This window comes from Canis aureus, chromosome 26, assembly GCF_053574225.1.
Source record: "Canis aureus isolate CA01 chromosome 26, VMU_Caureus_v.1.0, whole genome shotgun sequence".
NCBI classification, from domain to species: Eukaryota; Metazoa; Chordata; class Mammalia; order Carnivora; family Canidae; genus Canis; species Canis aureus.
In genome coordinates, this window is record NC_135636.1 from 32,223,541 (window position 1) to 32,249,775 (window position 26,235).

At 53.8% G+C, this 26,235-nt stretch overlaps 1 protein-coding gene across 1 annotated transcript in view; it reads right to left on the reverse strand.

Annotated features, from left to right (window-relative positions):
• Positions 1-463: 463 nt before the first annotated feature.
• Positions 464-26,235, reverse strand: part of KIAA1755 (KIAA1755 ortholog) — a 40,430-nt gene continuing 14,658 nt past the window's right edge. Inside the window, exons 3-14 of the mRNA XM_077873131.1 lie at positions 24,657-25,995; positions 23,968-24,156; positions 18,345-18,468; positions 15,739-15,832; positions 14,817-14,903; positions 12,736-12,852; positions 10,908-11,006; positions 9,853-10,001; positions 7,752-7,890; positions 6,438-6,560; positions 5,614-5,835; positions 464-1,698 (exon numbers count right to left, since the gene is read on the reverse strand). Coding sequence (XP_077729257.1) covers positions 997-1,698; positions 5,614-5,835; positions 6,438-6,560; positions 7,752-7,890; positions 9,853-10,001; positions 10,908-11,006; positions 12,736-12,852; positions 14,817-14,903; positions 15,739-15,832; positions 18,345-18,468; positions 23,968-24,156; positions 24,657-25,995 — 3,384 coding nt within the window. The 3' untranslated portion in view covers positions 464-996. The remainder of the gene's footprint in view (positions 1,699-5,613; positions 5,836-6,437; positions 6,561-7,751; positions 7,891-9,852; positions 10,002-10,907; positions 11,007-12,735; positions 12,853-14,816; positions 14,904-15,738; positions 15,833-18,344; positions 18,469-23,967; positions 24,157-24,656; positions 25,996-26,235) is intronic.

The window sequence follows — 26,235 nt, forward strand, 5'->3', positions numbered from 1 at the left end:
GACAAGAAACTCGCGGTCCCGCTTCACTCTGAGATCGGAGGTGTCAAGGCCTTCCCACCCTGTCTTCCTGTTGGATGGGGATGTGGCTCCCTACTCTCACCCAAACCCAACCACCAGCAGAACCCCACCTAAGACCCGGGGAACCAGAAGCTGTGCCTAAAGAGAGATGGGGACCTGGGGAGTGGGGGAGTGAAAGTCGAAGAGTCTGAGGAGATGTGTGGGGAGAAGAAGCTAGAACATCACCGGGGGAGAGGGTTCTCTCTGGAGTGCGTGGAGGGGGACAAGATCTCTTGGGGTTCCTGGACTGTGAGACTGATGGCCCCTGTGTGTGTGGGAGGCGCCAGCGAGAGAGCAGAGAGTGCATACCCTGCCCTTACTCCTTCAGGGTACACTGACTGGCTTCCAGCAGATGATTCTCTTTGCCCGAGGCCGGCCCAGAGAATAAACAGTCAGCATGCGGTGATTTACTTGACAACACGCCCTTTATTCCCTTCCCACACTCACCTCCTCCCTGTGGTTCCTGGAATCACTGCCAAATAAACAGGCACTGGAATCCTTGTCTCGGATCAGAAGCCACTCCCCGGAATCTCCCCACTCATGGCAACTATGCCCCCGCCCCGGGCCCCAAGGAGAAGCTAATGCACCCCGAACTCCAGATGGGTGTCAGGCTTGCCAAGACCTCTGGAAGGGTCTGTACCAACAGCTCCATCCACGATGGGACGCGGGGCTTACGGAGTCTCCCAGGCTCTACGGTGTCCTGCCTTGCCCTCAGTACTCTCTATTCCGATTCAGTCAGGTCTTCCTAGAGTTTTCTAGAGCTGGGAATGGGTTCGGGTTCTTACCCTCTCCTAGCATGGGCTAAACATACAGCAAGTGCTCAGGAGCCAGGTCCAGATAGGATCAGCCAGGGCTCCCCAGTTTCCTCTTGTCCCTGGGCCCCTTCCCAGCCACCACCCCCCCAACCCCGGAGCCTGGTGCGATTGGAGGGGGTCCTAGCTAGAGGGATGCAGGGGGACTCGTCTGGGGGGAGTCCTCCAGGGACGTCTGTGAGTCTGTCCCCTCTGAGGAGAAGCTGCCCCCCGTGGGATGGGGGTTCTGACTCTGCCTGGGGAGTCGCTGCCAGGAGAAGAGGGGGGCCAGGAAGCCCTCAGGGGCAGGAAACGGAAATGGCTCATGGGGGCCTTTGCCTTCATCAGCCTCTCGGGCCTGGCCAACGTCCTGCGGCAAAAGGCCTGCCTGCAAATTTCTGTTCTGCCCCTCTCTGGGGGCCCGAGGCCAACAGGAATTTGGCGAACGATCCAGGCCTAGTGAATCCTGGAGGGGCAGGCCTGGCCTTCCCCTGGAAGTAACATCTCCATTCAGACTCTGGCCCTTGGCAGCTGCCCTTCTGAGTCCCGGGTGTGCTGAGGGGGCAGTGGGCCCTTCTGGGCATGGACAGTGGGCTAGTGCCTTCTTCAGGAGGGTCTGGATCTCCTCATGTCTCACCCGGGCCTCCTCCCACAGGTCCTGGCCCAGGCCCTCCTGGCTCAGAGAGGCCACCTGGAGCTCCATGGCCGTGAGCTTCTCTGCAGGGAACTCAGACGCCAGTCGCTGCACGTAGCGGAGGAGGCGGCGCTGGTCTCCAGGGCTGGCCCTTTGGGTCTTGCCCAGCCTGAGCTGTCTCATCAGGTCCTGACAGTCCATGTGAAACCAGGTCATCTGGGGCGAGAAGAGGGGGATGAGGAGTTCAGACTACAAGTGGGACTGTGGGGCTCCATGAGGAAAGGGATGCGCCTCTCCAAGCAGAGAGTAAGTATTCCTGGGCTGAATTCCTAAGAAACGCCCAATCAGTGACCTGGCCTCCTCCGTGTGCCATGAGGGTCTCTGCCATCAATGAAGGCAACGGTTTCCCTCTCTTCCCTGAGGTAAACACACCTGCGATCAGTAAGGTCATGCCTGAGGATCCTAGCACCCCTTGGATCCTCAGGCATGGTCTCACAGACCCAGAGGGCCAGCAAAGACTTAGCCCCTTGGGGGCTCAGTTATTCCTTCTCGAGAAGATGAGGTTGTACTAGATGATCATTCGGGTTCTTGGATTGTGGTAACAATTGTCTTCCCGCCTTATGAGTGACACGGAGAGAAATGTCTAGTGGATGTTAATTGAGCACCGACGGCTGGGTTCTATGCATCTCGGGTAGGATCACACTGAACTGTACCAGTAGCCCATTTTACAGAGGAGGAAACCAAGGCTCAGAGACATGACATCTCTTGCCCCAGGTCATGCTGCTAGTCAGTGGAGAGCTGGGATTTGAACTCAGATGTGTCCAGCCTTAGACTCCGATGTGTCCAAGCACCTCCTTGCACGGGGAGACTGGCCCAGGCAGGGTGGTGCCGGAGCAGTCACCATCAAGACCGCCAGCCAACCTGGGCCCGGGCCCCCCTCACTCTGCCCCATTTGAGGATGTGGCCCGTCCCTACTTCACCCACAAAATGTCTGCAGGCTGCAAAGGAGCCAACATATTCCCAGCAGCTCGTGAAAAACATAATCTTTCTCTCCATTAATTTAGGAGCCGACAGCGAGCTGTTAGCTGTGGGGATTGAGAACCGTTTTCTCCAAGGAAACCATCTTTCCGCGGATTAAGGGAACTTGTCTTTAGATAAATGGCTTCATATTCGCGGAAGCACACGGAGCTCATGGCTGGGAAAGGGCTCCATAAATCTCTGTTAGCGGCACAATTGTTTTATTATTATTTAGTGCCAAAGCTGTGGTCCACGCGCTCTCGGCCTGGGGCTGAGTCCAGCCCCAGGGCTGTCCTGTCTGTCCGTCTGTCTGGGACCCCATCTTCTAGGCTGAGCCGCACAGGGATGGGCAGCCCTCCGAGATCATCTTGCCCAACCCTGGATCGTGTGGATTAAGAGGAGCAGGGGCCTGCTGCCAGGTCAGTGAGATGGCCGGGGTGAGATTCCAGGGTTGAGGCCACCTCCTGTCTGACTTCCAGGCCTGGTAGGGGGTGGCCAGGGGTGGGGGGGATCTATCCTCCTGCTTGCCCCCCCCTCCCCAGTCTTCCTTCCTCTGCCTCACTCCTCGCTCTTCCTGTAGCTACTTGGCCTCCGTGGGGGCCGACCCTGCACCTGGCACCAGGGATGCATGAGGACACAGTCCGGGGCTCACCTCCCCAGTCACAACAGGCAAGCAGGGGAGGAAGCCACAGGATAACTGCAGATGGTGAGGAGCACTGTGAAGTGAAAAAATCAGGGTGACTGCAGGGATGGGGGGCCAGGCCAGGAGGGGACCTGCGAGCTGAGCCTGCAGAAAGCAAGGCAGCAGCCGGTCTTGAGGCAGATGGTTCCCCACGGAGGGAGCCGCAAGTGCAAAGGCGCAGAGCTGCAGCGAGATGGCTTTATGGGGCTGAAATCGGCTAAAATTAGTAAGCAAGGGAGAGAAGCTGCCAGATGCCCTTAACCCATGAGGCATTCCACGCTCCTACTGCTGCTAATGATGATCATATTGGTGTCGATAATAATAACACCAAATTTGAGTAAAGCCCCAGGGGGTGAGGGTTTACTTACATTTCGTTTCATTCTCTCACTACCCAGCAAGGCTGGCACCAGAGCCAAGGGTTCTGGGTTTGAATCTCAGCTCTGCCACTTTCCAGCTGTGTGACCCTGGAGAGTTATTTGACCTCTCTGTGTTTCCTGGTGCATAAAATGGGCATAATAATAGCACCTGCCTCAGAGAGTTGGCGTGACAATGAAATGACCTGTGAAATGATGGACAGGGCCCACCACATAATAACTCCAAAAGCATTGGTCATGACTACTATGACGATCACTATTACTGATGAGGAGCTGAGGCCCAGAGCAGAGAAGACCGTCGCTGAGGTCACACGGCCTGTGCAGGCAGGAGCTGCCCCCCTGGCTCTAAGCCCCAGACTCTGGCACCGCCTGGCTCTCTGCTGTCAGCTGGGAGTGGGGGGTCCCTTCACTGCCACTGTCATATCCCTTGCCGGCTGCCCTGCAGAGACAGAGTGGCCTGTTCTTGCAGCGCCCCAGGCGGGACTTGACCAGAGTCCCTCCTGCTGCCCTCTGAAGCATCGGTGTCATTGTCTGCTGTGTGCTGGACCAGCCTGACAGCTGGGAGGCTGGGGTCAAGCCCTTCCCACACTCTGTCCTCGGGGGCAAGTGCGAGGGGGCAAGTCTGAGGACCCTAGGCCTGGGCCTGGGCCAGAGCTGTGGGTTCTTGTCCCATCTGGGGTGCAGCTCTCTGGGGCTGTGCCTTGTCCTCCTAAGCCTCAGTTCCCCATCAGAAAAATGAGAGATGTGGCTAAATGGCTAAATGGTGGGGAGGGTCTTAAGTCAAATCCTGCTTGGCCACCAGTCCTCTGGGGAACCATGAGTGAGGCACTCTCCTCTTTAGGTACCCTTTCCTCGTAAAGATATGGTGAAATTAGGGGTGCCTAGATGGCTCAGTCAGTAGAGTGTGTGACCTGATCTCGGGGTTGTGAGTTTGAACCTCACACTGGGCATAGAGCCTACTTTAAAAAAAAAAATGGAAAAAGAAATGATGAGATCAAAACAAGCACGTGTCTGGCACAGAGTCCACAGTCACTAATGTGGGCTACTCTGATAATGATCGTACCATCATCATCACCATCATCATCACACCCAGTTGAACAGGGGAATCTGTTACCACCGGCCTTCTCACCATTGGAGAAGAACACAGAGCATCACGAATGCATCTGGGTTTGGATTCCAGCTCTTTTCTGCAGCCTTGGGCAAGTGGCCTTAGGCAAGTCCCTTCCTTCTCCTCTCAGGGCCTCAGTCTGCTCATCTGTAAGATGGGACTGCTCAGCCTGGAGACACTGGATTGCCAAGAGATGATGGATGCCAAGTAATGGAGTTCCTCTTGCCTCCTACCCCAGCACTGCCCCACTCCCATCTACCTTCTACCTTCTCCTCCCCATTCCTAGCCAAACTCTGGGCTCCCGGCAAGGGCCGAGGCCTCTGCTCTGAGGGTGCTCAGAAAAACCCCTGGGCCCACCCTGCGCCGACCGTCCATCCCCTCTTTCCCCAGCTCCTGCTGTCTGTGCCGGACAAGGTGGGGCATGGGAAAGAGCACTAGAATGGTGTCATGGGCTTGCTGTGTGACGCTGGCTGAGTGACAACCCTTCTTTGATCCTGTTTCCCCAGCCAAAGGAGTAGGATAAGGTCAACATTCTTAAGGCGGGTCTGGCCACCAGAAGTTGTCAGCTGGGAGCTGACAGGTAGCAGAGAGCTACCTGTGGAGACAAAGTCCACAGCTTTGATTGGATTCTCGGAAATAACCTGGCCTCCTTTCCCCTAATCCCATCGTTTAAGAAGCAGATGATTTCTGAGTGTCCTTTGAGAGCTGGGAAGCCGCCTGGGTTAGTGGGACAAGCTGGGGTCAGAGATCAGCCAGGACTGATTTAGGGGAGTAGCCTATCCTCTCACACGTTGCTTCTCTTCTAGAAAATGCTAGGTAATGCTCTCCTGCCACCCCACAGGACTACAGAATGAATCACACTAAGAACCCAGGGCTGCGTGCAGGTTCCCACGCTCCCTCCCGGCTGGGGTGGGCAGGGGTGGTCTGGGCAGGGGAGCCACGAGGCTCACCTTCCTGCAGAAGTGGTACAGGTGCAGCAGCGTCTCCAGGTCCGTGCGCTGCCGCTCGGCCGCCATGTAGAAGTGGGTCAGCTTCGCCTGGAAGGCCCGCCGGGTGGAGGCCAAGGCCGCCAGTTCCGGACACTCTGCTCCTCCGGCCTCTCTGGTGCCTTCGGCCGCAGCTCCCAGCTGAGCCGCCTGCTTGGACAGCTCCAGGCCATGGCGGTACTGGGCCTGGGCGGGGACAGGGGGTGCCCACTCAGCCCCCATCTTGGCTGAGGCCTCCTCCAGAGGTCAGGAACCTCTGCTGCCCCGGCCGCTGAACTGCGGGTCTGTAAGATGCGGGCCAGGCCTCTGCCTCAGCAGCTCACGTGCCTAGCTCGGACTCTGTTTAGTGTCACCTCCTTCTGGAAGACTTCCCTGACCCGGGGCCTGGGTTAGGGGCTCCTGTTGTGTGTCCCCTTTCTGTTTCCCTGTTTGTCTGCCCCCAGAGCTCCCTGAGGACTGAGAAGGGGCTGAGTCACCGTGTCCTAGGGTCCACTACATCAAGGGTACAAATTCCTAGCCCACGACCTCTGAGGCCGACCCCGGAATCTGTATTTTATGAAATCTGCCAGGGATTTGGAGATAGGTCTTTTTTGGATGTGGTGGTCCAGGAAGGATTCTTGGAGGAGACAGCATCTAAGCTGAACCCTCTGTGATCTAAGCTGGTTTTCTCTGTGTCTCTGGAAGTTTCTTCATACTCTCCTACCTCCACACCTTTGCCCCACAGGGCCCCCCTCCTCCACTGCCTTCTCCATTTGCTCTGGTCCTGTGTCTCAGTCTTAGGAACGCACCGCAGCCTGAAGGAAGAAGTCCTCAAACTCGGCGTGGGCCTTCTCTATAGTCTCCAAGCTTGTGTCTTTGGGGGTCAGCACTTGCAGGCACCGGCTCCCCTCCTGCTCCATCCAGCTGCTGACCTAGGGCAGAGGAGGGAGGTTTGGACATGGAGGGCAGGTGCCTGGGGGGACGTCCCTAAGCCAGTTCCCCAACTCCCTTGGCGGTGGGGATCTTCTTGTCCTCAGTTATTCAGTGGCTGGGCCTATGCCCATTGGCCTAGACTGAGGCCTTCCCAGTTCTGGGGAGGAGGGACAGTTTGGGGAGGGTGGGTGTATTGTCACGATTTTCAAATACCTGAAGGGGACATGACTCCCCGAGTGGGATCCCAGTACTACTGTGGTACCCTGGCCAATACCATGCACAAAGTAAGCCTTCTGGGCATGCTTGTCCGAATGAAGTCACGGGGTGGCGAATTTCAGCTTGCGATAACCACTTGGTGCCACCATTCATAAGAGGCAGCTTTTAGAGTAATGAGCTCCCCATCCCCAGGGGTATGCATACAGTGCCAGAGGAAAAGCTGCCTTCTGTAGAGTCAGGTGCACCAGTGCTGTGAAGTAAGGTGCGATGAACTCACTATGTGAACTGGGCAAGTCACTTCCTCCTTCTGGGCTTCAGTTTACTCAGTGGCATAATGGGGTAGACATGAGGATTCAGGGAGGGATGGAGGGGATACAACGGGTCTTGAACCCACGAGCAGAAGTTCCCTTCTTATTCTGGGACTATGTATTCCCTTGCTTTATCCTCCAAAAGCCTGGTGTGGCAGGCACTACTATTACTCCCCATTGAATGGATGGGGAAACCGAGGCAGAGAACACTTAAATAAACTGCCTAGGGTCGGAGTCAGTGCTGGAGCCAGGATCAGAGCCCACACCGGCTCTGTGATAAAGGGATGCACTAGTTCTAGGTGCCAGCAGTCAGAGTAGTGATGCCAGGTGTGGGCTCCAGGATCGCCAGGTGTGTGACCACAGGCAGGTGATGTAATGTCTCCCAGCCTCAGTGTCCTCATTGATGAGTGGGAGAAATCCTGGCATCTTCCCACATCACCGGTAATTGATAAGGTTGGAAAATCATGGCAGACACAAAGGCTCCGGCCCAGGGCTTGGCAGGGTACGTATGGCTTTTGGGGTTAGGTCTTCACTGGTTGGGCACTCATGCAGCGCCATCATGTGCCATGTCACGGGACACCAGCCTTGGGTCCTTACACCAGAGGGAGTCCCTGGCTGGGGCAGGGCCCGGGGCTTCCCTGTGGAGAGGCCAGCCTCCCCTTTCACCTGGTGGATGGCAGCTTCCAGGCGGCCCAGTCGGATGCGGAGCTCCAGCCTCCCTAGGAGGTGGTTAGATGCAGTGACCAGGACATGCAGCTGCTCATCCACGAGGCCGTACAAGGTGACAGCTTCAGCCAGATGGCTCCTGGGAGGTGGAAGAGAGGGAAAGGGGGCCCAAAATCTTCTTCCCCACCAGTACTCCTGCCCAGCACAGGCCTGCCCTCTGCAACCCCTACCAATTCTCTGGTTCCAGCCTGGGTATTCCAGCTGCTGCCTTGCTGTGTGACCTTGGGCAGGTCCCTATACCTCTCTGGACCTCAGACCTGGCCTTCCACGGGACTGAGAAGACCAGAGCACACAGCAGGAAGCCCAGTGACCCTCCCCTTCCCTGGGAGGGTATGAAGTGACCCGGACAGATCCGGGTTCAAATCTTAACACCTACTCTAAGCCAACTGAATCAGACTTTGAGTACGGCCTGGACATCAGTGCTTTCTAAAGCTTCTTAGATGGTTCCAGTAGGGGCTGAGAACCAGCCCTCACACATTCAGACCTCTTACCACAGGGCCCACCACACAGTGTTTGTTAGCACTTATCATTTCTATTGTAATGGTGGTGACTGGCCCGAACACACCCTTCCAGCCTCGCTTCCATTTTACAGATGGGGAACTGAGGTCCAGAGAGGACTGACTGGTGCATGGCATTCCGAATGGAAACCTGGTCTGCGGCTTTTCTGCACATAGTTTTTTAAAAGTCGGCAAAGCCAGTAAGACATAAGTGAAGAGGCACAGACGGGATTGGGGCATGGTAACACTCCAGGCAAGGAGGGACCTCAGGGCTCTTCCCAACACCCCTCAAATCCCACCCCACCCCTCTGCCCTCCGAGGTCTTACTCCAGAAGGAGATGGAAGGAAAGCCTGCTACCCATGCTCTGGGCCTCCTCAGCTGCCTGCAGCTGCCCACAGATCACTGCCCTTCCCGGGAGGGGTGAGGGCCCAGGGCCGGGATGGAAAATGCTAGCCTGCCTGGGGGCACAGAGGGCCGCAGGGGGGGGCGGGCAGAGCTGCAGGGACCCGGCGGCTCAGGTGGGAGCACAGCGCCCCCTGGCGGAGCTGCTGGTGGCCAACGGTCTGCAGAGGCCTGGGGGGGCCGGAGGAGCCAGGCGGCCAGCCGGGGAGGCCGGGTCACTCGGGGAAGGACAGTGACAGCCCCGCCGGGCCCTGGGCCAGGCAGGGGGACGCGCCCAGCGCCAGCACCCACGTCAGCGTGAATCTGTCTGCAGCTGCAGCTCGGGGTGGCGTGTTCAAGAGTCTGGGCCAGGCTGCGTGGGTTGAAGTCCTGACCCCACCACACCCCCGCTGTGTGATCCTGGGAAAGTCACTCAGCCTCTCTCTGGGCCTCAGCCTCCTCCACAGTAAAATGAGGATAATGCTAGACTCCACCTAGTGGGAATGAAACAAGCTAATGTTCGCAAAGCCCTCAGAATAAGTGCTGTTTAGGTGTTGGTTACATACACTTATTCTCGGGTGCTTGGGTAAACTTTGTTTTGTTGTTTGTTCTAACGGAGATAAAATATCTCCAATTACTGGCTGATTTAATTACTGACTTGCACCCCCACCCCTATATTTAAGAAAACTGGTACTGGCCAAGAATATATGTGTTTGTTTTGTGACACAGCATGGGAAGGCAGGGTCTGCAGGGGTTGCTGCTCAGATGTCCTGGCTGTCAGGGCATTTCTCAGAGCCCTGGTCACCCATCGGCCAAATGAGGACTATATGGCCCTCACAAGGTTCTTTTGAGGGATAAACAGATGGACCCTTGAAGGGACTCAGCCCAGTGTCTTAGAAAGTCAGAAGGTGGCCTGGAATGGCCTGAGGGTGGCCTGGAATGAGCAGGGGCCGTCCTCTGATACCTACCTCGGGCTGAAGATGGCCAGGGCTGAAGGAGGGGGAGCAGAGAAGGGACGGGGATCTTACCAAAGCCTCTGCGCAGGAGCCGGGCCCTGCAAGTGCCCATCTTAGGCGTCCTTAGCGCCCTCCTGGTGTGTCCCAGCTCCAAGCCCTCAGGCCAGGGAACAAAGGTGGGGGAGGATAAGCCTGGGTGTTGGTACCTGACATCGGGGTTGAAGTCCAGCCGACCAGCTTCCTGCTGCAGCCTGGCCAGAGTGGCTCCCCCTTCCCGCTGGAGGCCCAGCAGGCCTGGGTCCCTCAGCACGGCCTCCATCAGCTCCTTGGACTTGCTCAGACACCTGGAGGCCTCCTGTCAGTGTAGGGAGGTGAGCTGAGGCTCAGTCCCCACTCTCACTCTCTCACTCTACACCCAGATCAGGCCTGACTGCCCCAGTAGTGGCATTCAAGGTCCTGCAGAAATCTGTCCTTTCTATCTGTAAAACGTCTCCTTGAGCCACTCTTCCTCTTGTCGCCATGGCAACCTCACTGGTCCAAGCACCATCATCTCTCCGAGACACTCATCTCAGCCTCTTCACTGGTCTCCCTGCTGCTCTCTGGCCCCCCACCCCCTGCAGTCTGCTCCCCACACGGCAGCTGGACGGATCTCAAGGTGCCACGGTGTTCATCCCACTGTGTAAAAGTGGGCTTCCCTGCCAGCTAAGAGTCAAATCCCAGCCCAGCTCCTTGATACAGGCTCCACCAGATTAGAAGATCCTCCAGCTGTCCTCTTCTTTGCCTAACCCACTCCCACCACTCAGCTCTACGTTGGCCTCCGTGCTACTCTCAAACATACCAGAACAATTCCATCTCAACACCTTAGCACAGATTTGCCCTCCTATTCCATGGCTAGCTCCTTCTCATGCTCAGGTGGCAACTTAAATACCATCTCTTTAGGGAGGCCTTCCCTCTTTCCTTATTGTTCTTGATCTTTCATGACATTTGGCTCAATTTATAACTACATACCCATTTTTCATTTACTTTTTTAATGACTGCCTCTGCCACTGTACCACTAACCACTCCAAGGGCAGGGATGAGTCGGCTTGGGCAGGCTGGGTCTCCAGGGCCTGACACATAGTGAGTGTCCAATAAACATTAGTCCAGTGAATGGATGAAAAATGGGATGATGATGCTCACTGTGCCAGTCCCCTTTACTGAGCCCTTGCTCCATGGAATCTGGGGTGCAGTGGGGCTTCCCCACCCCATGCGCCCGGCTCACCTGCACCCCTCCAGGGGGGTGACTCTTCTCAAACTGCTTGATGGAAGCCTTTAGCAAGGAGGAGGCCTGGCGGAGGTCAGCTAGGAAAGGGTCCAACTTCTGCAGGATGGGAGGCCAGAGTGGGGGTGTTAGCCTGGACCAGTGAGGACGGTGCCTGGCTCCCTCCAGGAGGACATAGGGTGGGTGTCGGACAGTGGTTCTCAAACTTTAGCTGCATCAGAATCACCTGGAGGGCTGGTTAAACTCCAGACTGCTGAGCTCCACTCCTGAGTTCCTGATTTAATTTTGGGGGGGTGGGGTCTGAGAGCATGCATCTCTAACAAGTTCCCAGGTGGTGCTGATGCTGCTGGTCCAGAGACCACACTCTGAGAACCACTGGCGCTGGGAATGAGAGAGGGAGAGAAAAGAAGACCCAAGGAATCCCCTTGGGGAAGAGGAAGGAGCAGGTGTGGGAGGGCGGAGCTAGGAGACATCCTCTGTTGGGTCCCACTCCAACCCACCTCCACCATTGACTGGCTGTGAGACCTTGAGCAAGTTGCCTAGCCTCTCTGTGCCTCTGTTTCCTCCTCTGTAAAATGGGATGACAGTAGTTCCTACCTTACAGGCTTGTGTGAGGATGAAATGGGTTCATGTGTGCGAGGCACTAAGTGTATTAGCCATCATCATCATTAGTTTTATATTCTATGGGTTAGATTCTGTTTCAAGGGATGGTTTTAAAGTGAAAATACAGCTCAAAGGCCACTGGATTCATCAGAGGGGAACGGGGGATGAACAGGAAGGCAGATTGCTCAATATATACCCTTAGTAGCATTTGAATTTTTAATGTACCGCCTGTTCAAAAACAGGCACATGTTCAACAAGAGAGTGCCTGGGCCCCAAACAAATAAATCAACCACCGCATCAGACCGTTAGTGTAGACCAGTGATTCTCACTAGGGGGTGATTTCATCCCCCAGGGGACATTAGGCAAAGTCTGGAGATGATTTTGGTTGTCCCAATTTGTGAGGCACTCACATGAGTGCATGTAGTGGCCGGAGACGGTGCTAATCATGCTACAATGCACAAGATAGCAACTCCCTACCCCGCTCTAAAAAAAAGAATTACCAGTCCCAAACATGGACAGTGCCAAGGGTGAGCAGCCCTGCTCTAGGGAAAGTCCAGGGTGGCATTTATGAGCACTGGTTTCTGTGCAATTTGAGCCTGGAATCTTCTGTGTGCTGTTGTGCTAGGGCCCCTCCCAGTCCTCTGTGTCCTCATGTGTTAAACTGGGCATGAAATGCCCCCTCCAGGGTCGTGCTGAGAAGCTGAGATCACCCGGGGAAGGAGCCCAGCCCTGGCCCTGGCGGTTTCCTGATCCCCTCCCTCTCTCGGGAGGAAAAGAGTCTGCCTCCCCCACCAGCCCCTGTGTTCTCTGAGCTGTGTGGGTCACAGAACAAATGTCTGTCCATTTATTTTCAGTTAACATCAACACAGCTCTTTGCATGCGCCAGCCACTCTTCTAAGCTCTTCGCCCACGTTAACTCAATCAATCCTCACCACGGCCCGCTCGGGAAGTGCTATCATTACCCCTTCTGTTTTGTACACAAGGTAAAGAGCTCAGAGAAGATAGATAACTTACCCAAGGTCACACAGCAGAGCTGGGATTGGAACCCAGGCTGTCTGGGCCCGGAGCCCGAGCCCTTCATAACTGTACTCTGCACCCTCATCACAAATGTTTGTTGAATGTCTGTTGTCGAACGTGACAGGGTCACTGGATTCCTGAGGCAGGACAGTGAAGGGAGGAAGAGGAGGAGGCAGGGTGGGGGGGGTGGAGGCTGTGAAGCAGGCACCTGGAAAAACTGCACCCATTCGCCGTGGCAGTAGGGGAAGGGGCCCTCCAGGGCTGGGGGCAGCTGGCTGGGGTCCACGTGGTGGCTGAGAGCCTTCAGGGAGGTCACTGCCTCTACCTGCAGATGAAAGAAGCCAGTCAGGGGGACCAGGGGACTTGGGCGTGGAGACATGTTTGAGAAGGGTCTGCAAGATCCCCGCCCCAACACCACTCCACCCGCCACAGGTAGGGCTGGCCTTGGCTTTCTGGGCCAAGGATCTTCTTTTTTTTTTTTTTTTTTTGGCCAAGGATCTTCTCTGACAAATCAAAATTCAGAATGAGACCCTGGCTAAGGAATGGCAAGTTACAGTGGTCATACTGCCCCTCTCTTAGCCTGTGCCCAAGGCAGACATCACTAATCAATCACAGCACGGGCTCCCTCTAAGCCAGGCTCTTGCCCAGCACAGCTCTCCCGGCAATTGCACAAGCTCATTGAAGCTGACCCTTCTCATGTAACTTTTCTGTAATCTTTGAACTGTCCTCTGATGACCCACCAAGGTGCTGTGCCTTCTTGGGGCAGATGAAAAAGGTCACCAAATCTTGACAGTATCTTCTAAGACATGGAGGAGGGATGAGGCAGGTGCCTTTCCTGAGCAAGGAAGTTGGAAGCTTATGCCAGGCCCGGCTCCAGAGACCTAAGCTTGGGATTGGGTGGATTCTAATTTTTTTTTTTTTTTTTTTTTGGACTCTTCTCTTTTCCTTGGTACTCAAAGTGTGGTCCAGGGACCAGCAGCAGCAGCACCACCTAGGAGCTTCCTAGAGATGCAGAATCCTGGGCCCCATCCAGAACTACTTCATCAGAACCTGCACATTGACAAGGTCCCCAAGGGATTCACTGGCACATAAAAGCACCTCACTGCTGGCTCACGACGTGCCTCTTTACCAGCGAGGAGGAGGGAGGAGGAAGGAGGCCTTTAAAATCATTTCCTGAAGCAGGGCAGAGGGCAGGGTGCCCACGCTCAGGATTGTAATACATGGCACTAATTAAAGAAAACAGCAGGGCTTTCTCCTACAAAGCCCCAAATCATCTCAGTATCTGAGCTGGAGATACTGAGACGCGAGGGAGGGAAATGCAGGAAGACAGAGGCCACAGTATGCCTCTAGCTTGCCATGTGGCCGTGGGCCTGTTTCCCCTTCTGAAAAGAGGGAGGGAGCGGTCAGGGGGTTGAAGGGTTTTTTATTATTTTTTATTTTGTATTATTTATTTATTTTTTAAATCTTTTTTTTTTTAAATTTATTTATTCATGATAGTCACACGGAGAGAGAGAGGCAGAGACACAGGCAGAGGGAGAAGCAGGCTCCATGCACCGGGAGCCCGATGTGGGTTTCGATCCCGGGTCTCCAGGATTGCGCCCTGGGCCAAAGGCAGGCGCCAAACCGCTGCGCCACCCAGGGATCCTTATTTTTTTATTTTTTTTGAAGGGTTTTTTATTTTTTTTTTAAAGATTTTATTTATTTATTTATTTATTCATAGAGACACAGAGAGAGAATGAGAGGCAGAGACACAGGCAGAGGGAGAAGCAGGCTCCATGCAGGGAGCCCGACGTGGGACTCGATCCAGGGTCTTCAGGATCACGCCCCGGGCTGCAGGCGGCACTAAACCGCTGCGCCACCGGGGCTTCCCTGAAGGGTTTTTTAAAAAAGATTTTCTTATTTTTATTGTTTATTATTTATGAGCACGAGCAGAGGGAGAAGGAGAAGTAGACTCCCCGCTGAGCAGGGAGCCTGACATGGGGCTTGATCCTGGGACCCTGGGACCATGACCTGAGCTGAAGGCAGATGCCCAACCACCCAAGCCACCCAGGTGCCCCGAGATGAAATAGGTTTCATGCCACCACAACTACAGTCATGTGGCAGTGTCCCCACAGGAGGTGCTGGGATTGCCAGAGAGAGTGAACTGTATGATTTGGGAACACTTGCCACAGAGGGCAGGCCACGGGGTTGTAGCATCCCACCTTGAACTTGTTGACCTCTACTAGGTTGTTTCACGGTGACCCCTAGCAGGTGAATCTGCACCCCCGCTCAGCTCAGCCTCTCCCTCACCTGGATGCCAGGTAACGTCTCCAGCTGGAGAGCAGCCTCCTTCTCCCCCAGGTAGAGCACAGCACGGATGGAAGCTGGAGCCAGAGCCTGCCAGAGAGAACCATTTCAGAGGGGCTCTGCCTAGACCTTCACCAAGCCCCCCTGCTAAGATTCGGGCAAACAGAGAAGAAGTGGGGCACGACTGGAACATGTATGTGGCATGTTTGGAGGGTGAGTCATTGGGAGTCAATAGAGCAGCAGGTCCAAGCCATGTTACAAACTTCCTGTCCCTTCTGGGCCTCAGTTTCCCCATCTATAAAGTGAGGAGGAGGAGTAGAGATCGGACCATTAGGTAAGCATACGCCAACCTTCCACTTCCTCTGCTCCCGAAACCAGCTACTTAGGAACCTCTGCTTTCCTCTGGCATTCTGGGCTCACGAGGCTCATGGCACCCAAGTCTAAGCTGATCAGTGTGTCGCATTCCTCTGGCCACAGAGATTGGCTGGTGGATGGACACCTGAGCTTAGGAGACAGAAGGAAACTTGCTGGGGCCTCTGGGAAGGCAATCTCTCACTCTTTCTTACTGGACTTAAACGAAAGACCATGAGAAATGACAGCTGTGGGGAACCTGGCTGAGAATAGCACCCTCCTAGGAGAACCCAGCCAGGCGTGGAGAGACAGGAACCAGGTCTCAGTGACAATATTCAAGCCCCTGCATCCAGCCGTACTTGCAGTTGGATTTAATTTCCGATTGTCAAGTCAATGAACCAATGGACGCCCTCCATCTTCAGGCCTGTCTGCGCTGGGATTTCTGTACCTATAACTTAGAGCACCTGCCTGGGGCTCCTGGGCCCAGCTCTGAGCCCCCTGGGCTCCATGAATGTCACAAGTCCCCTGGAGCTCCCAAGACTTGCTAGGCTGAGGCTGTCCGCCTCCTACTCACCTGGGTGGACTGCAGGGCACTGACCAGACCAGGGTGTGGGGGCTGTTTCCTGGCATCGATCACAACCGCCAGCCCCTTGGTTTTATCTTCAGGCCTGTGGGTGGTAGACAGAGTTGGCAGTCTTGCTGGATGGGCTGGGCTTTCTAGAGGGAAGGACCTAGTGGAAGGGGAGGGAAACTGGCTTCCAGAAGCCTTGATTTATCGGTGAGCTCTTCATCCTACAAGACCAACTGCCAATGCCCACCCCACTCCAGGAAGCCCTCCATGATCCCCCTGCAGGTGGAGTCCATCACTTCTCTCTTTGGTGTCCCCACAGGACCTCACACAGCCCTCCGTCACACCGTATAAGCCACTGTCCCAGCCGTGGTAGGTGAGCCGCCCAGCATTCAACCCATCCCTTCCATGTGGCCAGAAGCCTCATTTTGTTCAAGAATCCAAAGCCCTCCAAGCAACAGCACCCTCTCCCCCCACCGAGGGGCTGGTTTATGATTGGTTGAGGTCATCGCTGATGAGCTAATTCCTCTGGCCCATGATTGCTTTAAGTAGGGGTCATATGACATATGACCTCTGTCCAATGAGAAGTGAGGGGACTTCTTGGAAAGACAGGCTCTCCTTTAGGAGATTCTCCCTAAGATCTGGAAAGTGGAGACCAAGAGAGAGAAATTTCCGTTTTAGTTGAGACCTCTTGAATGGACTTTGTTACTTGCAGCCGGAACACCCTCACTGGTTCGCGCTGTACTTTTCAGTAATTACCTTAGGATTTCCCAAACGGGCCTAATTGTCTGGACTTGTTAAAATAATCGACTCCTCACCCCCAGCCCTGCCCCATCCCCCTAGACATCTGGCAGCAGGTGCAGGGTGAGGGAGGGGGGTCTGTCTGGTTCCAAGTGCCCTTGGCCATCCTGATGATCAGGCAAGTTGGGAAAATACCTGCCCACCCCCCACCCCCCACCCAAGGCCTCATAGATAAAAGCAGAGGTGGCCAGTGTGGATGGAGGTGCAGTTGCGACGCTGCCATAGTATCTGGTCACCTGGGCATGTTGTTTCATCTTGTTGAGAGTCGATTTCCCCATCTGTAAATGGGGGCAATAATAGTGCTGGCCCCATGGGCTGTGGTGAGGACTGATGAGTTCATTAGTGGAAGACACTCAGTACCTGCACAGAGTAAGAGGAATATAAATGTCTGCTACTGTCGCTGCCCGAGAAGGGGAAACTGAGGCACAGAGCAGTGACATGGCAGACAGTGAGGAGAGGCCCTTGGAAGGGACATGACGTCATGACCTGCACCTCGCCTGCCTCTAGCCGATCAAGCTGGGAGCACGGTTGGCTTCCACACCTGCCTTGCTATCAGCCTGGAGGCCCCTGGAGGGCAGAGCCTGATGTGAGGAGCATCTGAGGAGCATGTGAGGAGGGGCTGAGTCTCTAGCATGCCCAGTGTGAAGCTGGGTCTAGTACTCTGCAGTTTACAGTGGTCATCAGAGTCCATTTGCTCATCTCTTTTTTTCAAGTGAGACTCAGAGAAGGGAGGTTACCGCCTCCAGGTCACACAACAAGTTGGTGGGATTCCAGGACTCTACCATGCTGGCCAACATCTCAGCACAGGAAAAGAGGTCCCATCTCCCCCCAGAAAAGCCATACTACCTTGGAGAAGAGGAAGAAAAATCTCAATGGCCAGCAGATGGCAGTGATGGCCTCCATGGGGTAGAGCAGGTGGGGAAGGTTCCAAAGGGTTCCATCAGTCCCTCCACACCCCACCCCTAGCCACACAGCCTCTAGGTTGGGTTGGGGTATATACCCACAGTCCTGAGCAAACACCACTTCTGAGACCCTCCCAGCTGGGGGCCAGACCTCTGAGGAAGGGATGGTGCCTTTCCCCAGCCAGTCCAACATGAAGTCACTCAGGTGGAGGAGTGGAGGTGTTACACATCAGCCTGGATCACCCATTACTCACACACTAATTCTTTCACTCTCTTATTCATTCATTCATTCATTCATTCATTCATTCATTCATTCACTCATTCGTCCTCATTTGCTCAACAAATACTTATAATTCAGATGCCAGCTCAATGATCATCTCCTCTGGGATGCCTTCCCTGATTTCCCAGTTGAAGTTAGCTCCCCACCGTTCCCACTCTACTACAGTGGTTATCAAAACGTGTCCCTAGCCCAGCAGCATCAGGATCACCAGGACATTTGTGAGAAATGTAGATTCTTAGGCCCCAGATCTGAATGACAAACTTGGGGTGGGGCCCAGTGATCTGCTTTAACAGCTCTCCAGGTGATTCTGATGTATGCTTGAGTTTGTGAACCACTGATCTACATCATCCCCCTGTTTTCTTTACCTCACTGATACTCCTGAGAGGGGCTTGTCCATACTTTGTTTCTTACACATCATCCATCTCCTCCCTGTCGCACCCCCCCCCCAACTGGGAACCCCGTGATGGCAGGGACAAAGTCTGTCCTGTTTCCCCCCCAGCATCTGGCTTACGACTGGCTCTGGGAACAGATGCCTGGGTGGAAGGACATGTCTCCATTCAGTGCCTGGTCCTGGCTCTGGGCCATGAAGTCAGAGGGGGATAGGGTGGCCAGCTGGCCCAGAGCCTTACCTGGGGACTGAGCACAGGTAGGAGAGTAGCTTGGTGACCTCTGAGACTGTGCACCATGGTGCCTCCCAGGCCCCCTGGGTGGTTGACACCAGAAGCAGAGGCCTCCCTGCCCTGTCCCGACCACCTGGAGGAGAGAGGACACACGTGAGCGGTGAGAACTTTGGTGGAGCCCTCTTTCTCTTTGGGAACCTGCTCTGTGGCCTCCAGGTCCCTCCACCTGGGGTACCCCTTCTTCCTCCCCCGTGAACTCTGAACTCAGCCTTCAAGACCCAGCTCAAAAACCACTTCCTCAGAAAGCCGTCCCTGTATCCATCCTCTATGCAGAGGGACCCTCACCCCTGCATAGGACTGGACCCCCCTCTGCACAGGGCACTCTGGGAGGCACAGCTCAGGGAACAGACTTTGGAGTCACACCGATGGGTTCAAGTGGCAGCTCTGCACTGACGCACTGTGTGTCCTGGGGCTAGTCAGTGTGCCTCTGAGCCGGTGTCCTCCTCTGTCACACGGGGATTAAAAAATATAGAGCTTACTCACTAATTTCGAGGACTAAAGGAGAAGGTCCTGAGAAACACTCTGAGCCCTGGGCTCGGTGACAGCAGTTATTTTATGCATCTCTGTCCTCGTCTATGCCCCCGGCCCACGGCTCCAGCTCTCTATTCTTGCAGACTTTACCCATTGGTTCTCTCCAGGCTGTTTCCTGTCCCCGGAATCAGGGCTGTGTGGCCCACTGCCCCCATAGGGATTAAGAGGCCCATGAGTGGCAAGGTGAAAGGGAAGAGGGGGAAGGAGGCTCAGGCTTCTGGAAACTGGGCCTGCCTCGCACCTTGAACTCAGAGCCCGGCCCTCCAGAGTCATCTCATGCAGAACCATCCAATGGCTGCTGCCTACTCCATGTGGGCATGACCCTCTAAGTGTGTAAGTGTTATGAGACCCTTTATGGTTCACGAAGCCTGGGAGACAAACTCAATTGCCTTCACAAGCACTGTCTTACACAGGGGTGTAGACTGCTGGAACATTTCTTTCTTTCATACGTCTGCAAATTTGACATAACTTTAAATTTTTATTTTTTTTAATTTAAAAAATTTAAAAGATATCCATCTCTGTGTGTGTGTGTGTGTGTATCTAACTTTATAGCCTCTTGATATTATGAGTTTGATTTTTTTTTCCCCTAATACTCCCTTATAAATTCGAAAAACATTTTGTTGGGGACATTGCAGGAAATTTGAATATGAGCTGGGTGTTGAATAGTAATAGAAATTATACTTAGTTTCATTAGATGTGCTAATGGTGTTGCAATTATTAGGGAAAATATCCTTAGGGCTGAGAGAGGCATGCTGAAGTATTTAGAGGCAAAATATGAAGATCTTTCATTTATGCCCAAGTGTGAAGCTTTATTAAATCTGAGTGATCATATGGGGGTGTTCATTATACTACAGTTTCTACTTTTTTGTGTGTTTGACACGTTTTATAAGAAAAGATCAAAAAATGTGAAATGATTAAAGCATGAGAAAATGACATAACCTGCAAAGTCAGAGATGTCTGTCCATGTCCCTCTGAAATCCTCTGGCAGCCACTGGGGCTGTCAGGTTGAGAAATGCTGCATCACGCCCCTGGGCCCATTTTATTGATAAGGAAACTGAGGCCTGGGGAGGGGAACTGGCTTCCCAGTCTCGCACAGAGCCAGGTCCCTAATCTGCCAGCGAGGGAGGGGGTCTTGCTAGATCTGGCCCTTGACCACACAGACAGATGAGCGCTCATCTCTGTAGACCAGCGACTAGAGCTCAGTAGCTCCCTGGGTGCTACTGCCCTACTCTAAGCCCTTCGTGGCTCCCCATGGCCTCCAAGAAAAAGTGCAAGCTTCTCAACTCGGCACTTAAGGCTCTCCAGGGTTTGCACACTCTTCTGGGCCCATTTCATTCACTCTGTGTTATGAGCTGCATCATGCCAGCCACACGCCTCCCCACACCTTCCTATGTTAAAGTCCTAATCCCTAGGACCTCAGAATGTAACTGTATGTAGAGATAGGGTCTTTAAAGAGGTGATTCAGTTAAAATGAGGCCATTGGAGTGGGCCCTAATCCAATAGGACTTGTGTCCCTATGAAAAGAGGAAATGTGGACACAGACACCCATACAGAAGACCACGTGAAGATGTAAGAAGATGGCCCTCCACAAGCCAGGGAGAGAGGTCTCGGGGGAAAGCGGTCCACATGACACCTTCATCTCAGTTGTCCAGACTTCAGAACTGTGAGAAATAAATTCCTATTGCTTAAGCTCCCCACCAAGTCTGTGGCACTTTGTTATGATAGCCCTAGCAACTAATACACTGTGTCATCCCTTGTCACCTATGGCCCAGCTAGAATGGGTCAACTGTCATTGCCTAAAGTAGTCTGATCCTTTCTCATGTCCCCACTTCTTCTGTGCTATTTCTTCTCCCCTCCTATCACTGTCTGGTGAAACCCTCTTCATCTTTCCAAGCCCTGTTTAGACGCCACCTTCTCCAGGAAGACCTCCTCCCTGCCCTCTATAGAAGCCCCTCTTCGAACCCAGCCTCCTACAGCAAATGTAGGCTGGGTTTATTAGGTCCCACAAGACTAGGGCTCCAGTGTACACTGGCTCAAACTCATCATATCCCAGCACTCAGCACAGAATTGGAACAGATAATCAATGTCTGTGACTGATGAATGTGTAGATTATGAGAATTGTGCCTCTCAGACTTCCATGCGCCTGAGGATCATGCTAGAATGCAGATTCTGATTCTGATCAGGTCTGAGAGTCTGTGTCTCTCCCTAGCTCCAAGGTGATGCCCGTATGGTTGGTCCCCAGACCACACTTTGAGTAGCAGAGGGTTCCACACTGGGACTCGGCTATCAGCTCATGTGTCTGGTTCCCCAACAAGCACTGCCTGGAATTGGGTTTGCTCACCAGAGCTAGCTGGGCACGCAGATGCTGGCTGCGTCCACTGGAGTGATGGGCAGTTGTCCACCTGATGTGCCTTGAGCTCCAAGGCCCTTCTGCCCCAGATGCCTCCCTTGTCTGACCGCTGGAGCCACCAATACCATTAGTGCCTCGGAGCCCTGGCTCAGAGCTGCGCTGTTCACACTGGGTTCTGAGTCTCAGGTGGAAATAGGGACAGCAAGTTGGGGGAGGGGGGCGTACCAAAAGTCACCAAAAAACTGTTGCACCTTTCTGCAGCATTGTTCTCTCCCAGTCTGGCGGGAAATGGTGAGTGATTTAACTGGCAAGCAATTGAGAGCATTTTTTAATATCGAAGCAAATATGAATGTATTCTTTAGTAGAATACAAAACAAATAGAAATTTTAAAGACAAAAAGGATTTCAAAGATACGTGCAATGCAACTGAGAGCTTGGGGTGAAGTCTCAACCCCTATGACCTTGTTCACTTTTTTCTGATTTCCAGGTTTCTCCATGCAAAGCCTGAGAAGCCCTCTCCAAAGGCTGGGTGCCTGTGGTAGTAGAGTGGTTGCAAAGATACCCACATCCTAATCGAGAGCCCTATATGCCAGGTTACCCGGCAAAGGGACTTTGCAGATGTGATTAAAGCAGGACCTACAGTTGGAAGATTAGCCTGGATTATGCAAGTGGTCTGATCTAACCTAATCATGTGATTCTTAAAACCAAACACCTTTCCTGGCTTCAGGCAGTCAGAGAAAGGTGTGAAAACAGATGGGCAATATGCCAGCATGTCTTATGCTGGTGGGAATGGTCCGAGAGAGGAGAATCTTGCCTCAGGGACATCTCTGAGTAGGTGAGCAGGAGCCGAGCTGGGAAGAAGTGAAGACATGATGAAGGTGGAGAGGGAGGTTGAGAAGGTAGTTGGACCAATAGGTTGAGGGTCTGTGGGACTAGAAGATTATTAAAATTGGGCCGGTGGGTGAGCCAGAAAGAGGGGCAGTGTACTGTAATTCTGGGGGTGGCATGGTGTGAGGAGCCAGTGGGAATGATCACCGAAGGACAGGATCACCAAAGACAAGGAGATGAAGGGAGGGAATGGAAGGGGCACCTACATGGAGAATATTCATTCACTCAAAAAATTCTTTTTGAGCACCAGACACTGCTCCAGCCACCCGGGACCCATTAATGTGTGTCGCAAGTCCAAAAATTACAAGTCATTGTGGAAAGTGACAGTGAGCCAAGTCCTATCTGCTTCCACTCCTCTTACATAAGGAGGAGCCTGAGGCTCAGAGAGGGCAAATGATTCTTCTGAGATCACACAGGAAGCTGATAAAAATGGTCTCCTGCCTCCTAGAACAGGGCCCTTTGATGGATAAAAATCTGAGCGCTTGGAACACGACAGCCCTAAAAGGACTGTGAGACCCTTTGTGTACAATTAATGTGGGCAAACACAGCAAGAGTTTCAACAAAGATGACCAGGGAGAGGACAGGCAGTGCCTCCTAGGAGCTTCAAAAAGACAGAGCAGTGTCCAGGACCCTGCGGAGATGTCAAAGTCTATGAAGTAAAATAGAACTTCAAGACAGTAGGTCACAGGAAGCGCTGTGGTCTCTCTTGCCCCTGGACATTTGCACATCCTGTTCCCTCTGTCCCGAACACTGTTCCCACCCCTTCACCTGGATAACACCTGGTTGTGCTCTAGGACTGAGCTTCCTATTGCTTCTTCCTTCCTCCCTGACCTCTCCTCCACCCCACGCCTGAGCCAGGGTGCTCCTGGGTCCTCCCACAGCCCCCTGTACTGCTCCACAGCTGCAGTTTGTTTACACAAACAATAACCTGTTGCATTTTCTCTACCATGAGGATAGAGACTTCTTGAGAGCAGAGCACACATCAGACTTGTTCCCCAGTGAATCCGCAGTACTAAGCTCAGGGCCTGGCTGTGCACAGCAGGTATTAAAGAAATATTTATTGCAAAGATGAATAAATATTCAACAGAAGTGATAGCACCTTCTCTATCGGATGCTGGTAACACCCCACTCAGATCCCCTCGTCATCAGAATACCCATCGCCCCCTGTTTTCTGTTGGCTGTATTGGCTCACAAACGTCCCCACCTCTGGGGAATTGCCCTCAATGGAAGTGGATCACGGACTCACCCTGCATCGCCATCTCAGGCTCAGCCTGGGTGGATGACCAACAGACCCAAGCATATGAAAGACCAGTCCCCTACGCCTTAAAATGGAACCAGCTCTGTCGTGTAATTCATACTCCAGAGCTTCTCGTGGGGTCAGGCCACATCCTTGCTTAGCTCCTCCCCTGCCCTGTCCTGCCTCCTTCACTCCCTTTCTCCTGAGACCAACACAACAAATCACTTTCCCAAAGATCCCTGTCTTAGGCCCTGCTTCTAGGGAACTGACCTAACGCAACCACCCTGGTTGTGCCACTGAAAGTAGGATGAATGGATGGATGGATGGATGGATGGATGGATAGATAGATGGATATCTAGAAACTGCTTTCATATAATCAAACTCCTTCAGTGGAAAGATGAAGAGCCTGAGTCCAGGGAGGCCTGGTCCAGAACACAAGCCTCCAGGACCTTCCCTGTCTTCTCCGTACCCACCAGCATCAAGGATGCTCAGAGACCCGCCCCCCACTCTGGCCTCCACCCCAACACCCTCCACTCCCCCTCCAGCTGCCCCATGATCCCCGAGGACCTGGCAGGCATGCTATCCTTGACTGGAAGAGCTCCGCACTCAGAGCCCCAATCCTGGGCTCCAGCCCTGGGGACTCCTTGTCCAGACTGGGGCCTCTTTCTGGAGGGCCTTCTGGGAAGCCAGCCTTTTCCCCAGTCAGTGGGCCTGAGTCAGCGGCTGGACCAGATGTTTTGGTCTGAGTTGTTCCAGCTGGGGAAGAGCAACAAAGAAAAGGGTATTAAGCAGAATATGGGTTTCCCCACAAGAAATGTCTTCTCTTGCACCTTCTGATTGCTAATAACAGCTTATTGATCTCTTACCATGTGGCGGATGTTATGCTAAGCTCCTTTCTATTTTTTTTTTTTAAGTTTATTTGTTTATTTAGTCATCTCCACACCCAACGTTGGGCTCAAAATCATGACCCGGAGATCAAGAGTTGCATGCTCTACCCACTGAGCCAGCTAGGTGCCCCTAAGCTCCTTACTTCTGGTGTGTCTTTGAACCTCAAAACAACTGTTTGAGGCAGGTAAGACCCACACTGCATGGAGGAGACCTTGACTAAAGGTCAGCTAGCTGGTGTGGGGCCGAGCTCAGTGTGGACTCAGGCCAGCTCAATACAGCTCAGCTCCAGATTCATGAGATGTCAAGCTTTTTGACCTGTCACCTGTGCACTAAATCCTGATACATCCCTGAGTGAGCAGGCACCTTACCTTTCCCCAAGCACTTGGCTCGGTTGGGTTTGGGAGAGTAGAGCGAACACAAGACTTTCCAGGGCCCGTCGTGCTGGGGTGAGGCTTTCTCAGGGGGCTGGGGGGCTTGCCTTTGCCCTTTCAAGAAAGAGAATCTGGGCCCAGGAGTGGGGGGTCTGGAAGAGGAGGTATGCTGACTAGGGTCAGTCCCAGGTTTGAGAAGACTCCCATGACCCTGTTTGGCCCTCTCTTCCACCTTGGTTCCAGGGGCCGGAGCAGCAGGAGGGGAGCACAGGTGCAGGGAGGATGCTTGTTTTGGTTCAGGCCTGGGCTGGACCATATTTTCTGGGTTTCCTAGAGGTCCCTGCATCTTGGAGGAAGCTGACTCATCTGAACCACCTGTCTCAAGGCCAGAAGCACAGGGCAGTGGTTTCTCAAGGATGCTGAGATAGGGCTCTGGGGGCTGGTGTTCGGAGTCGTGAGTGGGTGAGTCAACTTTATGATTGACCTTTCTCCTGAAGCTCAAAAGGCAAGGCTCATCTTCTGAGTTTGCTGGCTTCTCACAAGCCCATTTTTTCAAGGAAGGTCCCCCATTTGTACCTGAGAGGGGTGGCATTCTTTGAGAGAAAGGGATTTCCTTAGTTTTGGATCGTCCCTCCAGGGTCCCCAAAGGATACCCACTGGATGTCTCCACTTCCCTACTGGGAGACGCTCCTCTGCTCTCCAGGAGGGCGACATAGTCTCCCTCCAAGTCCTGGATGGCCACATCATCCATCCTATAGGGCACCTTTGCAGACCTGGCTTGCTCCACCTTGATGAGTCCTGGGTACTTGTTTCCATATGTCCTGCCCTTACCCTTGGCCAAGCTCTGGGTAAGCAGCAGCTGGCTGCCTGGGGCCCGGGGCTGGGGCAGCTCTGGGGGGCGGCTCAAATCAAGTGCCTCTAATTGAAGGGAACTCCAGGCCAGGGAGAGGACATTCACTGCTTGGGGTCTGTCATCCACAAACTCTGGGCTGGTTATCTTGGTCCAGGGCACAGGGGCAATCCCATCTTCTGAGGCTACCAGGCAGTTGTGTAGGGGACTTCCCTCAAAGTCACTGTTGATGGCCTCCAGCCACATTGAGGTGAAAAGTATCGGGTAGGATGACTCGGGAACAGGCTTTGTGTCCACTGTGCGGAGGTCCAAGGAGAGGCACTTGAACATGATGCAGGCCGACTGCTCCTCCTGGGGTTCGACTTGGAGGTAGAAGTCTCCCTGGCGCAATAGGAGGGGATTGAGGGGAGCCAGGTGCACCACGACCTCACCCCGAAGGCACAGGGGCCAGCCCTCATGCAGGAAGAGGCAGTGTGAGTACGGGGCCTGCAGACAGAAGGGTGACGTCAGAGAATCCTGTCTTGAAAGGCCCTGCCTGCCCATGGGTCTACTTCCTTCCCTCTTCCAGATGGGATCTGGGGCAGGTCAGGGATGGGGCCGGGGGAGGCAAGAGGGGCCCATCTCAGGGCCTTGTAAGTCACACAATCCTGAGAACAAGTGCCTCTCCTGCCTCGCCCTAGGCCTGACCCTGACCTTAAAAATGCTTGCTAGCCTTCTGGCCCAAGG